The sequence below is a fragment of the Astyanax mexicanus genome, chromosome 1 (genome assembly GCF_023375975.1).
Source record: "Astyanax mexicanus isolate ESR-SI-001 chromosome 1, AstMex3_surface, whole genome shotgun sequence".
Classification (NCBI taxonomy): Eukaryota; Metazoa; Chordata; class Actinopteri; order Characiformes; family Acestrorhamphidae; genus Astyanax; species Astyanax mexicanus.
Window position 1 is genome coordinate 1,453,968 of NC_064408.1, and position 16,492 is coordinate 1,470,459.

Consider the following 16,492-nt stretch of genomic DNA (forward strand, 5'->3'; position numbering starts at 1 on the left):
CGGTTGCTCAGACTAGAAGAGAGAGAGAGGGAGGAGCTCTTGGAATATTCCTGTTCCATCAGGAAAGAAAAAATCCATTGATGGAATAACCTGGTCTATATTCAGTATATTTAGATAGTCAGCTGACCTCATTTTTTCAGCACATACTGTTGTTAAACCTAGACCTGTCCAACTGCAGAAACTCCAGATCATAGCTCCGCCCCTACAGGCTTGTACGGTAGGCACTAGGCATGATGGGTAATCACTTCCACCTCCTCTTTTCTTACTCTGATCTGGACTCATCAGATCTTCACATGAACTTCTTCCACTGATCCAGAGTCTGATCTTTACTCTCTCTAGTAAACTGAAGCTGTTTTTACTGGTTTTCCTCACTGATAAGAGCTTTTCTTAAAGCTACAAAGCTGTTTAGTCCCTTTAATTCCTTCAATTCCCTTACATTCCTACATTGTGAGTGTGGTAAAGCTCTTACTTTCACTATTAAACAACATATCCCTGAGTTCCAGTGAAGTTTTTATACTATTTCACTTATAAGTGAGCAGAGCAGGTAGGGGAGGAGTGAATAGAGCAGGTAGGGGGAGGAGTGAATAGAGCAGGTAGGGGGAGGAGTGAATAGAGCAGGTAGGGGAGGAGTGAATAGAGCAGGTAGGGGGAGGAGTGAATAGAGCAGGTAGGGGGAGGAGTGAATAGAGCAGGTAGGGGAGGAGTGAACAGTGTGGGTAGGGGAGGAGTGAACAGTGTGAGTAGGGGAGGAGTGAGCAAAGTCTGCAGGAAGTAAAAGAAGGAGAGTGTGTACAGACGTCTACTTTTTGAAGAAACGGTCGGACAGTTTTTAGCTAATGTTCTGGAGAATTCCTCTGAAGGAAACTGATCAACACCTGGATCTACAAACACACCTGTAGAACCTGAAGAGAACCTGAGATCAGAGAGCGAGAACCTTCACACACCTGAAAGTGAAAGTCTGAGTGTTGTAACAGGAAGGAGCAGCAGGGAAAGAAAATGGCTTCTAAATCTTTCTTAGTGGAGGAGCTCACCTGTCCTGTGTGTTTTGAGATCTTCAGGGTTCCTGTGGTTCTGAACTGTAGCCACAGTTTCTGTAAAGAGTGTCTGCAGAAGTTCTGGGAGTCTAAAGGATCCAGAGAGTGTCCAGTTTGTAGGAGAAAATCTTCAAATGATTCTCCTCCAGTAAACCTGGCTCTGAAGAACCTGTGTGAGAACTTCTTACAGGAGAGAAGTGGGAGAACTTCAGCCGGTTCTGAGACACTCTGCAGTCTGCACGGAGAGAACCTCCGGATCTTCTGTCTGGATCATCAGCAGCCCGTGTGCTGGGTGTGTCAAACCTCGAGGAAACACACCGACCACAGATTCCGCCCCATTGATGAAGCTGCAACCGACTGCAAGGTAAAATCAGTGTGAACAGCTGTACTGCAGGAGTTTTTGCTTTGTTTCTCTGTCAAATTCTTAATTTTAAAAATAATTAGAATTCAGAAAATATAGATCCAGAAACACGTTTTATAACTAATAGTGTGGCTTAAACATATAGATTTTGTTAAACATAAAGGAACAATATGAAGAAAAATAGAAAATATATTTAAAAATTATTAAAAGGTGGAAAATGTTTTTAGCATTTAATAAGAAAGCATTATTTCTTTTTGTAGGGATGCACAATGAACGATATTTCAAACCGATATTTATATGCTGACGTATTTACCTAAATGCTGAAAAGGGACCAAACAGCACTGACTGTGCTATTTTAAAATGTACTGATTAAAGCTAATTTTTATTAATTATTATTAGTTTCAATCGATTTTATTGAAATCTTTATTTATTTTACCTATTAATTTAATAAAGAAGGGTTAAAACACTCAGCTAAATAAAAATTAAATGAATTTATATATAGATTTTTTTATTTGATTAATTGTATACAGCTGGCTGAAAGCTAAAATGTAAGGTATATAAGTGTTATATTTGCTTTAAATGTAAAATTCTATATTAGGGCTGAGCAATATATCCCTTAAATAGTATCACCATATTTCAGGGTATTTTTGTGATAACAATATTCTTGGCATTATGAAAAATATTGTATTTCTTTTCAAGAAGAATCAATTTCAGTAAAAACAAAAACGTTCTAAAAATGTTTGTCTATTTTCTAAACATTAACATAACATGTGAAAACATAAACGTACTATAAAATATATGTGTAGCATATGCAGTGCATGCATGTAAACTACAAAGAAAAATTGTAAATAAATACACTAAATAAAAATAAAATGTACTGCTTTTAGAAATATCATGATAAGGAGTTATTTTTTATCGTGCACATTTTTTTGGTGATATTATTGCATATTGCACACCTCTACTAAACATGTAAGTTTAAAGTTTACCTCAGTTCAGTTATTCTGTACACATTTATATCCCACATTTAAGCACAATTTAGAAACTAAATGAGAGAAATGTAAAATATTTATGGCTAAAAACAGTTTAAAATGGACAATATAGGACAATATTTACTGTCTTAACCCTGAGAGTCTGTGTGAAACTGTGATTTTATTACAGGTTTGGGTGTTTTTAGCACGAAGTGAAGCGATATAAACTGAATTACTGCTTTTATAAATTGTTTATCAGCATAAAACAGGATAAAATACAGCAAATTAACCTCATAATTGTATTTATTTAGATGAAATTTCCACAATAAACTGTTGTTGCTCCACACAGTGTGGTGTGTTAGCGGTTAGCGCTGTGGCTAGGCTACCTGAGGGGAAGGTTTAGCTGTAATAATGGGGTGTAGACTCTCCATGAAGATAAATATGATGATTAATATTAAAGTTGGGTAGAAATGCAGAGATTTTTCTCTCTTTCTGAAGAGATTTTTACTCTAAAGGAGAAGCTGCAGAAGTGCAGGGCTAGCCTGGGGCTGTGTTTTTAGCCTTTAGCTCAGGAAGCTAGCTGAGTAGCATTAGCTTAACCCAGCAGTTTAGCTACCGTAGCGCCGTGTTTCTCTCCTGAATTAAACTCAGATAAACAGTGTAAAACTTTAGTATTAAAGTCATAAATCTGTGAATAGTGTTTATAGTAACCGTTCCTCCACCAGTCAGTGTAGCTGATTTCATGTTTTCTCTGTCAAAAACTAATAAAAATAATAAATAAATAAAACACCCAAAGCTGTTTTTAAATAGTAAGAGTTTAAATGGGAAAAGTGTGAGGGAGCCGGCAGTGACAAACTCCAGGTTTAAGTTTATTTTTACTCTTTAATCAGATAAATTACATTATATACAGTGTTCAGCCTCTCTTATCACTCTTAATATCAGTTTACACAGTTTACTATCTCTTCACTAACCGGCTGTTTTCCAGCTCTAAAATACGAGCTGTACTAGAATAGTACTGTTAGCTAAGCTAACGTAGCATTAGCATTTGCTTTTGCCAAAGACTGACTGCATTTCTCTGTGTAAATTACAAGTTAAATTCATTATCTGTGACTTGAGTGGCACCTCTGAGGTAAATCTATGATAAGAATTGTTTCTGATAGTAAATTTATGATTAGAATTGCGTTGCTGAGGTAGCTAACGTTAGCAATTTAAATATATGACTAGAAAAGCACAGCTAAAGTAAATTTGTTTAATAAAATGGCAAAACTGAGGTAAATTTCTGACTAAAATTGCAATACTTATGTAAATTTAGGATTAGAAGGGCAAGGTAGGATTAGCTAGCTATCTATATATGTGACTATAACAGCATGGCTAAAATAAATTCATGATTAGAATAGCACATGATTAGAATATTGTGATTTTGTTGGTGTGTCTGCTGGAATATAAAACTGTATTTGATAATTATATTTAAGTGTTACTTTTTAAATAGTTTTTTGTTGGAATCTTTAAACTATTTGATTTATACTGTGGTGAAAAACTTGGCCAAACGAATAAATACCTGCGAAAAAAAAATAGTATTTGGTCTTAGAATAATACACCTCTAGTAATTAAATGTAATAAAGTGTAATATAAAATGCTATCAGTGGGTTTATGGTGGAAAACACTGTGAATTTTGTAGAATAGCTGGTGATTGGCCAAAGATGTTCTGCTGTTTTTATCAGATTGGAGTTCTGTGTGAATTAAGTTCTAGAAAACAGAATTTCTTTATTGGATGTGTTTCAGGAGGAGCTCAGAACTGCTCTGAATCCCCTAAAGGAGAAACTGGAGATCTTTAAAAAGTGTAAACTGAACTGGGATCAGACTGCAGATCATATAAAGGTAAGAATGAGAAGATCTTCTGAGATCATGATTCTGAAATTAGTTCCCCAAATCAGAAGTAGGACAGTATAAAAAACATTAAATATACAGTGTTTCTGACATTTATTTAACTTTTATTTGATTACAGAGGGCATGAACCCAATATATTTCATGTTTTGTTTGGTGAACTTTACTTCATTATACATTCGTTCCTGCATTTCAGACCTTCAACACGTTCCAAATAAAGATGGAACAGTAAAGCATTTACCACTTTATAATGTTTCCATTTCCACTTAAAAGATACCAAGAGATAAAGAGTTTCAGGTGTTATTTTCTCCCATAATTCCTACTAACATGAGATTGGGGACAGTTCAGTCCAGTACCTGTACCCTCTTCTTCCACAGACATGTCTTTGTAATGTGTGCAGCATGTGGTTTAGCATTGTCTTGTTGAAGAATACTGCATGATCTTGAGGGCAGTACTGTTTAGAACAGCACTGCTGAGGTAAATGAATGATTAGAATAGCACTACTGAGGTAAAATAGCTGGTATTTGATTGGCTGATGGGCTCCTTCCTTCCAGACTCAGGCCCGACGCACAGAGAAGCAGATTAAGGAGGACTTTGAGAAGCTTCACCAGTTTCTACGAGATGAAGAGGCAGCCCGGATCACTGCGCTGAGGGAGGAAGAGGAGCAGAAGAGTCAGATGATGAAGAAGAAGATTGAGAAGATGAGCAGAGAGATATCAGCACTATCAGACACTATCAGAGGCGTAGAAGAGGAGATGGGAGCTGAAGACGTTCCATTCCTACAGGTGAGGAACATCAGTCAGACTGAAGTGAATCATCAGACTGATTTCTGATGGTTTACACACTTCTGATCTGATCTGTGAATAATCTCTGATCTTCACTGTGTGGAAGTGATGTGTAGTTTATTCATTATGATGTAATTCATTAATATTCCCCTGATTGTTTTACAGAACTATAAGACCACAGTGGAAAGGTGAGTCTCTCTCTCTCTCTCTCTTTGTGGTTCTGAACCCAAAGCTACAGCAGTACTGAACGGGTTCTGATGTTCTTCCAGAACCCAGTGCACACTGCAGGATCCAGAGAGCCAATCAGGAGCTCTGCTCAACGTGGAGAAACATCTGTCCAACCTGAAGTTCAGCGTCTGGAAGAAGATGCAGGAGATCCTTCAGTTTAGTGAGTCTCACTTTCTCTTCTCACATGCACTCACACGCCACATGTCATGGGACAGGAAGTAGTGTCGTGTCCCGTGACTTTTGCCATGTCCGTGTCCCGTAAACCTCATATTTTTGTAAATATTTTATTAGATCTTTTCATGGGAAACACTGAAGATACGACTCTTTGATACAGTGTAAAGTAGTCAGTGTACAGCTTGTAGAAAATGTACAAATTGTAGATATTTAGTTTGATCATCATTATTTTCTAGCTCTGCTTTAAATCTCTTGGGTATGGAGTTCACTAGAGCTTCACAGGTTCACACTGGATTCCTTTACCCCTCCTCCATGATGACATCACAGATCTGGTGGATGTTACAGACCTTGTTCTCCTCCACCTTCTGCTTGAGGATGCCCCACAGGTGATCAGTTGTGTTTAGGTCTGGAGACATGCTCGGTCAGTTCATCACCTTTATCTTCAGCTTCCTCTGCAGGACAGTTGGAGTCGTGTTGGAGGTGTGTTTGTGTTTGGGGTCGTTATCGTGTTGGAAAACTGTCATGATTCCCAGTTTCTGATTGGAGGGGATCATGATCTGCTTCAGAAAGTCACAGTACATGTTGGAGTTCAGCTCCCCAGTGCAGGAATCACTCATACAGCCCCAGAACATGATGCTACCACCACCATGCTTAACTGTAGACAAGGGACAGTTGTCTTGGTACTTCTACCAGGATGCCACCCCCACACATACTGAACACCATCTGAACTAAACAGGTTTATCTTGATCTCCTCAGACCACAAGACATGATGGCAGTAATCCATGCTCTTGGACTGCTTTTCTTCAGTAAACAATTTTGCAGGCTTTTTTGTGCATCAGTTTCAGAAGAGGCTTCCTTCTAGAACAGTTCCATGCAGACAGAGCTGATGCAGTGAGTGGTGTATGTTCTAATAATAATAATAATTCTGTTTCTCACGTCGCCAGAGAGTTCTTTACCATGAGGTGCCATGTTTACTAATAAGCAGTGTTGGGACTAACGCCGTTACTTTTTTTCAGTATTGAGTAATCTAACGAGTTACTCTGACTGTAACTATAACGCCGTTACCATTTCCGACACCCCGTTACTGCACGTTACTTTAGCCGCTCTATGAACTTTTTTTAAACTTTGCTTTGCCCTGGTTAACCCCTCCTCTTTCCGGTGAACTTGAGCTTCTGGCCGCTGTGCCTGTGGGTTGGAGTGGTGAAGTGAGGCACAATTGTGACAATTTGCGTGCTCTAATTAATTCAGTGATTGCCGTGGACAGCCCAAGTTCCGAATTAAGGACATTAAACTCTTTTTAGCTGCTCCGGTTTTTGTAGTGCTGCTGCTTTCTCTTTTAGAGCTTAGATTCTCTGCCCGAACCCGACCTGACCCGAGGACCGACCCGAAATCGGGCTCCTATTTTTATTTTATATAAAGCTCTGGTGTGATAATCACAATGTTGCAAAGTAACCAATTATTATTGTTCACTAAAGCGAACGAAATAGCAAAAACTGAAAGTAAAAAAACATTTGTGTTAACTGAATCTAACGGTAATTAAAAGGAAAAAACAGAACTAACTTGAACTGTATTTTGTGTTTATAAAACTAACTAAAACAAACTGAAATTACTGATATTTTCGTGATGTTTGATTTTTTTTTTATTTTCGTATTTATTTAAAAGCGCTGTTGTACAGCGGAGTTGTACAGCGGGCGGTGTTGTGCCGATTCTGTTTGCGAAGCGGAGTCAGATTCAGCAGGGAGTCGGATATGGTGCAGCAGCGCGCGGCACCTCGTGATCCGTGGCGTTTGTTCTCGTTTAAAATGCTCGCGCCGCAAAATACGTCAGAAAACACTGAGAAGCTGCAGAATTCTGTATTGGACTAGAATATGAGCGCGAGGGAGATAAAAGAGAAACAGGAGAGTCAGTGTGTGAGAACATTTACCTGTGAGTAGCTCATACACCAGAACAGGCAAATCTCTCTCTCTGTCTCTCTCTCTCTCTCTTTCTCTCTCACGTTTCTCATCTGATGAGATGTGTGAAAACTAATACAAACTAGCAAGCCCACCCTAAAAACTAATTAAAAGTTACTGAACAGAAAAAATAAAAACAAAATTAAATTAAACTATAGTAAAAATGAAAAATGTAATCACGTAGCTCTGGGCGCACGTGAACACCTCCACGTTTGACTTGCAGCATTGTGTGTAGCTGTTCTTAAAAATCATTTTAATTAAATAATAGTTCTATGCTTCTATGTTACAGTGTTAATTAACATAATTCTGATTATATTTCGCTCATTCAATCAGCCCGAAAACAGCCATTTCATGGTTCGGGCTGGGTCGGGTCGGATTTTTGGGCCCGATCTAAGCTCTATTCTCTTTTGGTGAAGCTGTTTGATCCAGCTGTTAAACTGTTATATTAATACCATTTTAACGGTCATTAGATTGTTGATTTTGTCCATTATTTTGTTTTGTTTATATATACATATTTCCTTTGAGTGTGGCTTGGTTTCTTTAATTTCATCCCCAGACGCGTTTTTCAGTTTTTTTTTTTCAGTTTTTTTCAGTATTAAAGTTTTAGTAATTTTCTTTGGTCGTGTGGAGAATTTCGTTTTTTTTTTTTTTTTTTTAATTCATGAGATTCTATTTTTGGGTTTATTTTCGTTTGTTATTTTTCTAATAATAATAGTAAATACATAATTGATTTCCTTTTTTTTTTGACGGGCGAGTAACAAAAGTAACACGTTACTTTTACTGGTAACTAGTTACTTTTATAGTGGAGTAACTCCGTTAGTAACTCAGTTACTTTTTTGGAGAAGTAACGAGTAACTATAACTAATTACTTTAATTACTTTTACTTTGCCCGTAAGTAACGTGCCCAACACTGGTAATAAGGGTATTGTATGTGTGTGTGTTTGTGTGTTTGTTTGTGTGTGTGTGTGTGTGTGTGTGTGTGTGTGTTTGTGTTTGTGTGTGTGTTTGTGTTTGTGTGTGTGTGTGTGTGTGTGTGTGTTTGTGTTTGTGTGTGTGTGTGTGTTTGTGTGTGTGTGTGTTTGTGTGTGTTTGTGTGTGTTTGTGTGTGTGTTTGTGTGTGTGTGTGTGTTGCAGCTCCTGTAACTCTGGATCTGAACTCTGCTCATCCTAATCTCATCGTATCTGAAGATCTGATCAGTGTGAGATTCAGTCCTGATAATCTGCAGCTTCCTGATAATCCAGAGAGATTTGATGATTATAGTTTATGTGTTGTTGGATCTGAGAGCTTTAACTCAGGAATTCACTGCTGGGATGTTGAAGTTGGAGATGATGAAGACTGGTTTGTGGGAGTGATGTTAGAATCTGCTGAGAGGAAGGGAGGTATGTTCTCCAGGAGAGGAGTGTGGTATCTGTGGCGGTGTTGGGATGGTAAATATAGAGTCTGTTCTTCACCACAGAAATCCACTGTTCTCTCAGTATCAGTGAAAGTGAGGAGGGTGAGAGTTGAGCTGGACTGGAACAGAGGAAAACTCTCATTCTCTGATCCTCTCACTAACACACACTTACACACCATCACACACACTTTCACTGAGAGACTCGTTCCATTCTTCAATACCTATAGCGGCTCTCTAACTATCAGTCCAGCTCAGATCAGTGTATCTGTGAATCAGTTCAGATCAGTGAATCAGTTCAGATCAGTGAATCAGTGAATCAGTTTGGTTTGATTCTGAGGGCTCTATCTTACACTCTGATTAAGGCGTGTCGTGATGCTCATTGCTATCTTACACCCCACCAACACTCTTTTTTCACTCCTTCCTCCTGCATTGTTTAACCACAATCTGATTATTTACGAGAATTAGTACATTTCTTTTGCGTGTTTTGAGCCGTGCAATGTGTACTTTTCCCGTCGTTACGATAGCAAAGACACACTGACCCACCCTGAATCAAGGGGTTCACTGCTCACCTGTAGATCACTAAAATAGGAACCTGAATGTTGTAAATTATTGTTTTTCTCCTCAGTTTGAAAGTACAGTTGCTCCGCCCACTCTTTACTCATCAGTGGTAACGCCCCCAACACTCGTTTATGATCTCTGTAATCAAATAAAACACAAAGGAATTAGAAGAAATTCTACTTTTTAGTTTCTATTCTCCTCACTTTAAAATCTTTTCTGATTTAGGGTTGTATTTAGGGGTGTTGTTGGGTTATATTGTGTCTAACTATAACACATTATTGATTATTAAATTAATTGATTATTGTTTCTTCATTCTTGATTTTTTTTATAAACAGCTTGTTTTTGGTTCTGGACACATCTATAAATTAATTTCCTGCAGTTTCCTGTGTGTTTTAATCTGTATAATGTTATAATCATTAATAAATGTGCAGTAAAATTGGTTTTATGTTGTTGAAAACGTTTGAAAGTAAGTAAAGATGAATCTTCTCCATTCAGTGTAATATAATAAATATATAAAAGAGCAGTTGTGGTGTGTTTTACTGCAGAACTCTACAGAACAGACTGTGTTACTCTATAAAATAATCCATTACATGAAGAAAGAATTTAGTAAATATGCTCTAGATATTCATATTCTAAAGCTAGAACCTGAATATCTATTAAATCATTGATTATTAATGGTTATAAACATGCTATAGACTGGATTTGGGGGCGTATGGTATAGATGTGGTTTAAGATTAAATAAGATAATCCTTTATTAATCCCACAGCAGGGAAATTTACAGAGTTACAGCAGCACAGAGAACAGAACAGAGATTTCAGGAAATATAAATATACATATACATACTAAGAAACCATCAAATATATTGATGGGTCTCTGAGACATTGGCTGTATTCGGAATGGCATACTACATACTACTCGCGTACTAAATCTGCCTAAAGCTAGTATGCAGTACACAGTATGTGACCAAACTGAGGATCTGTAGTGCACTACATGCAGTGTTGGGAAGGTTACTTTTAAAATGTAATCCCTTACAGATTACTGATTACATCACTCAAAATGTAATTTGTAACGTAATCAGTTACATTACTTCAAGTGAGTAACGTAATCTGATTACTTTGGATTACTTTAAATATTGTCATTTTTTTAAGCCTGAATGAATGTAGCAACCACATATTGCATATTATTCTTTTATTTTTCTTTCCAGTTAACAAATAGATAAACAAATAAAACAGCCTTTTCAATCACTCTATAAAAATACTTATGAAACCATTTCATCAAACAATTTTATGAAACACTTCTATAAATTGATAATAAAACCATTTAAAACCAAACAATGTAACAACAACTGTAAGCTATCTACTTGCAGGTTTGCCACCAGTGTTAATTTTGACAACAAATTTTGATTTAGTCTTAGTCATAGTCTTGTGATGAAAATAGTATTTAGTTTTAGTCATAATTTAGTCATCTGAAATGTTTTTAGTTTTAGTCGACTTAATATCATAAGAATATAGTCGACTAAAATTACAGTAAATTTAGTCGACTAAAATGTAAAGGGTGTAAATGTAAATGCTTTTTCATCAGTTCCCTTGAATTATTAACTATACACGTATACGAAATGAAACGTTTAATAACCACTTGAGTAATATTGTTAATGTTTGAAAGTGAAATATATTTATATATGATTTAATGTATATTATTATTTTTATTATTGTAGGTGTGTGACTATACATATGTTACATTTAAAATTGTGCTCTAGAAATCAGGTCATAAAACATCTGAATAGTTAAATTAAAGTTTAAACAGAGCTGTAGATGCAAAAACAGCTTTTAAATGATCTAGTTTTATCTCCAGCACATCTACTGGAGCTACAGTCTATAAATGAGATCAAAAACACACCTTCACACACTGTCCTGTAGAGATGCTCTCAGGATGTACTGAGAGACTTCATGAGTTAAAGTGAGAAACTTATGAGAAAGTGCTGTAAGGAACTTTACACAGACTTTTGGGTTCATAGATTGACTTATTTTATTGTTTTATTTTGGTTATATTATTGAGTTCCTTTCTGACCTGTTCCTGCTTAACACTAGCTATATCTTTCCCACTGTGAGACTAAACAGATGATCTGATCTTAATGAGTTAGGGTTCTGTATCAGTTCTGTGTTTTAGTGCACTGCCGAGTTAAACACATCAGCTCATGAAATAACATCAGTATTAAAACGCTGATCTCTGCATGGAGATCTGTGTGACTCTGGTCTGCAGAAGCTGAAAGATTAGTGGTGTTTTTTACCGGAGATGGAGTCTCTCTTTACACATTATCTTGTTTTTCGCGACGTCAAAGGAGAAATATATCGACTCTCCTCTCTCTCTCTTCCTGCTGAACACTGTCGAGTTAACTTCCAGTCGAGCTCCGTAACGACAGGTTAATTCCCGGGTTTGTAACTGAGCGCGCGGCGCCTCCGCTAAAGTAGCAGTGATTGGATCTCTTCCTAACTGGTCCCTACCTTTCACAGAACTAAATCAGTTCTGATTGGATTTCGTCCCTGCCAAACATTTTCGTCTCGTTTTTATTCGTTGACCAAAATGTCAGTTAATTTCGTCTCGTCGTGTGTGCGGAGCCGCTGTCTGCCCCTCCTCCCTGTATGTGTGTGTGTGCAGCGAGACGGGAGGAGGGGCAGACAGTTCCCTGTCATATCAGAGCGTATTCACACCAAAATGTTATTTGCGTTTTGTCAGTGTTGGATTGGAAGAGCAAAAATAGGAAAGTACCGCAATGTAATCCTTTAATTTTAGCAGAGTAACTGTAATCTGATTACCACTTACTGAAGCAGTAACTGTAACGGATTACAGTTACTTATAATTTGTAATCTGATTACGTAACGCCGTTACATGTAATCCGTTACTTCCCAACACTGACTACAGGTACCCGGATGGTGTACTACTCCGCTCCGATTCCGCAGTGTGCATGGGGAGCTATCTTCGCGGTGTACTGCATCCCAACATGCATTGCGACTGGCTTCTCCAGCTTGCTTCAGAAAAAAACAAGATGGAGGCGAGTGCGAGAGAATTATGGAAATATATATATTTTTAAATTAAGGGAATTATTTTGGAAAGTATTGGCTCACCGCTGTCGAGACCCTTCGCTGCCGCGGCCGAGCGCTCTCAGCGGCCGGGACCCTCCGCTGCCTCGGCCGTGTCCCTCCGCGGCCGGGACCCTCCGCTGACGGTGATTATTTACTACATTTGCCTTGATGTAGTAAATAATTCCCTCAGTTTTAATAAATTATTCTGTTATTTTAATAAATAATTCCCTCAGTTTTAATAAATTATTTTGTTATTTTAATAAATAATTCCCTCAGTTTTAATAAATTATTCTGTTTAATAAATAATTTCCTCCGTTTTAATAAATCGTTCTTATTTATTTAATAAATAATTCCAATAAATTGTTCTGTTCTTTTAATAAATAATTCCCTCAGTTTTAATACATTTGTTACTTTAATAAATAATTCCCTTAGTTTTAATAAATCGTTCTCTTTCTTTAATAAATAATTCCAATAAATCGTTCTGTTACTTTAATAAATAATTCCCTCAGTTTTAATAAATTTGTTACTTTAATAAATAATTCCAATAAATCGTTCTGTTAATTTAATAAATAATTCCCTTCGTTTAATAAATCGTTCTGTTGATTTAATGAATAATTCCCTCAGTTTTAATACATATTTTTATTTTAAATAAGGGAATGATTTGAATACAAATTAATAAAATTGTTTCACTTGTGCAACGTGTCTCATTTCTTTTATTGTTGAGATTGTGTAAATATGAATGAGAGTTTGTTTAAATGTTTTCTTCTTGTTGGTATTTATATAGATGAAAATAGTAATCTACTAAAATAGATAGGAAAACATATTTAACTGGAACATACTTGGGTTGTGGGGGCTGCTGCTAAATGTTTATTAGAATTGGGTTAACTGCACTTACATTAAACTCTAAAATAAAAGCAGCCGTTGCTGTTCTGGACAGTATGCAGATCTCATTAGTTTTAATAATGAAAAGGTAGGACATTTTTAATGTTCTTTCTGTTTAGAACTCACTCTGAGGAATTCGGAGCACTACAGAGCACTGACTGGTGTGTCAGGGACCGTGTAGGGTACTACAATCAAAAGTGTTACAGTACCGAACACTACATACTGGGCAGTGTGTAGTATGCAGTACATACTAGTGCAGTATGCAGTATAGTAGTATGCCATTCCGAATCGTCCTCCTCCAAGGTGTTGGGCTTGATGGACTTTGCCAGTCAGCCGCTGCCTCCCTCTGGTGGCAGGAGGTGGAACTTGTCTGAGGACAGGCTTTAAACTGCACTGAAAAAACTGTTTAAATACTTTTTATTTCTATTTTACAAGTAGAACGTATTTCTATTATTAAGTAAATGTGCACAGTGATCTCTCCCTGTGAATTTAATCAGATAATTTAACTGATTTAAACCAAGAAAAGTTCATCCTGGTAGACAAGACTGCACACCTATGGTGAGGGAGGATTGGGGGACGTGCCTATTATGCAAATTAATACAAATAAATGATGCCAGGAGCCAGTAGGAGAGTTGTACTTCTTTATCTTAATTTTTACTGTCTCAGCTGCTAAATTTAGGTAATATTTAATCACAATATGTGGTGAACTCTACCCAAATAAAGTGATTAGAAACTTCCACACAGCAGAATCAGCAGGTGAATCAACAGCAGGAGAATTGAATCCTGCTCCTCAACACCTCGTGTAAATTAACTCTAATTTAAAACCTGTATAGATTATTAAATCATAATTATAATTATTTACTCCAGATGCACTTCTGAATTAACTACTTAGAATTACTATTTCAAACAAATAATTCATTGCAGTTGAAATGTGCTATGTAAGATTACAATACTCACATTTATAATTAAGAGTAGATGCTTTTATTTAATACTGTGATTTAGAGCCAGTTAATCTCTTATAATTTTAATAACTGTAAAATGTACAGATGCCTCCTTTTCCAGTGGAGTAGAGCTACGTTAGAGTAGGAACTGTAGCCTTCAGCCAGTCTAAAGCCGTATTCAGCAGCAGAGAAAGGGTTAACTTACTCTTTAACACTGTGGCCAGACAGCCAATCATTACACACTACATACTGCTGCCAGTGACAGGAGGACACGCCCAGTATGCAATGTCCCATTCCTTTCTACTAGCAAAAAGTAGCTGACAGACTGATGAATAACTACAGTGTGTTTGTACTGAAAGAAGCTACGGCAATACTCCAGATAAACCTGTTTTCCTGAGTTAACACAGCTCACGCTAACAACAAATAAAAAACAGGTCTGAAGAACACGTACAGTCCTGTGAAAAAGTATTTACCTGCTAAACCTGATAACTGTTTTTTCCACCCTTAGCAGCAACAACTGCATTCAAGCTGTGAGTCTTTTACAGAGCTGTGGCTATAGAACATACTTGAGCCAATAGCCATCAAACCCATCCTGAGGTTTCCTGGGCACACCTTTGCTGATCATATTGCCAACAAACATCAAGACATAGCGACATTTGTCCTCAAAGGCATGGGCTGGTCAGATGAAGGACAATCTCCAGAAGTTGCAGAGACAGAATGGTTATCAATGAAAGAGCATGACATCACAATCGTCAACATCTACAAACCACCACCCAGCAGATTGGTTCCACCATCCCCCGCTCTATATGCTGGTGGTAGCTGCAAGACTCCTGACCCAAAGGAGTCATGTACATTTTTCTTTGCCCTAAATGATGCCTACGACTCGTACTGCAAGATGCTGCTGGCTGCTGCCATGAATAAAAACTCCCCTTGGTTGTGAAATTCTCCTTTGTGCCCATATAAAATTTAAGACAAGTGAAGACAGGGACAAAGCAGCAGATAACCTATTCTGCAGGTTAACTGAGAAGCGTAGGCAACACTGGACTGACCAGCCGACGGGGGTGGCACATCCTGAACGAGCTGACTGGTAGGTTAGCAACTCCCGAACTGCCCCCCATCACTGTAAACTCCATTGCATCACTCCTGTTGAGTAATGGCCGAATTGGTCGAATTGAATTCGACAGACATCAGCAAGAGTCCATGAGCTGCTTAGGGCCACAGAGTTTGACTCCAACCTATCTATCAACTTCAGGACGCAAGAATTTGAACACCTGAAGGCTGGCAGGGCACCAGGCATAGACAGCATCCAGCAACTGACTGGCTTCATCCCTTCCTTTCTCTGCATGCCTTCAGTACTTATAGCTGCTCAGATAATCTCACCAACTTACTCAGCAAGCGATTCTGGAAAGCAGAGTACTGCCTCTCCAAGAACATGGACATCTTTTCCTGTTACTTAAAGACCTGGTGCTTCATGCTCAAGTAGGCCTGGACAATATTTCGATATCGGTATTTATCGCGATAAGAAATGTTTCAATAACGGTGATATCATTTTTGTGGCATATCGATATTTATTATTCACAGACAGGCGTTTTTTTAGCGGCGTAGCCGGGCTACGTCAGTGCGTGATGACGCAATCATACAGGCACGTAGCCAGATAGGCTAGGCTAGGCTAGACCTGGGTCAGCACCTCTTCGGTCCGCACATAAAATCTCCCGCGATAAAGCGAAACCAACCCTAACTGAGCAGATCTCAGCTCTGCTCCTCTCTGCACTTTAAATCCACCCGCGATTAATCGAAACACACCCTAACCGAGCGGATCTCAGCTCCGCTCCTCTCCGCACTTTAAGTCCACCCGCGATGAAGCGAAACACACCCTTACCGAGCGGATCTCGGCTGCGCTCCGTTCCGCTCCGTACCTAAAATCCCCCGCGATGAAGCAAAACCGACCCTAGCCCTAGCAGAATGAGTGCACCTGATGCTTCCACAAGTGATTAAACAGAATAAATAGTTGAGGGAGGCAGGTCTAATTCAGTGGTTCGGCTTTCAAAGGTCTGATAAACGTCAGACTTCAGCTTGCTCCAAATTGTTCCGGAGAGTGGAGCCGACCAGCAACAGTAATACATCCGTTCCTCCCCCTCAAGCAGTTTCACTACACACAATATCTTCCTTATTCAGGCTGAAACACTTTTGTAGTTTGTGTTGTATCTAATATAGTTATTTAAAGTTGATAAAGCCTATAGATTTGCTTATT

General features: G+C 38.0%; 1 protein-coding gene across 1 annotated transcript; it reads left to right on the plus strand.

The window, feature by feature from the left end:
- The first annotated feature begins 635 nt into the window (after nt 1-635).
- Nucleotides 636-10,064, plus strand: LOC125782191 (E3 ubiquitin-protein ligase TRIM35-like). Its single transcript, XM_049465436.1, has 6 exons — nt 636-1,398; nt 4,146-4,241; nt 4,802-5,032; nt 5,198-5,220; nt 5,302-5,420; nt 8,521-10,064. The coding sequence occupies exons 1-6, from the start codon at nt 997-999 to the stop codon at nt 9,093-9,095; spliced, it is 1,446 nt and encodes a 481-aa protein (XP_049321393.1). The 5' UTR covers nt 636-996; the 3' UTR covers nt 9,096-10,064.
- Nucleotides 10,065-16,492: the final 6,428 nt, after the last annotated feature.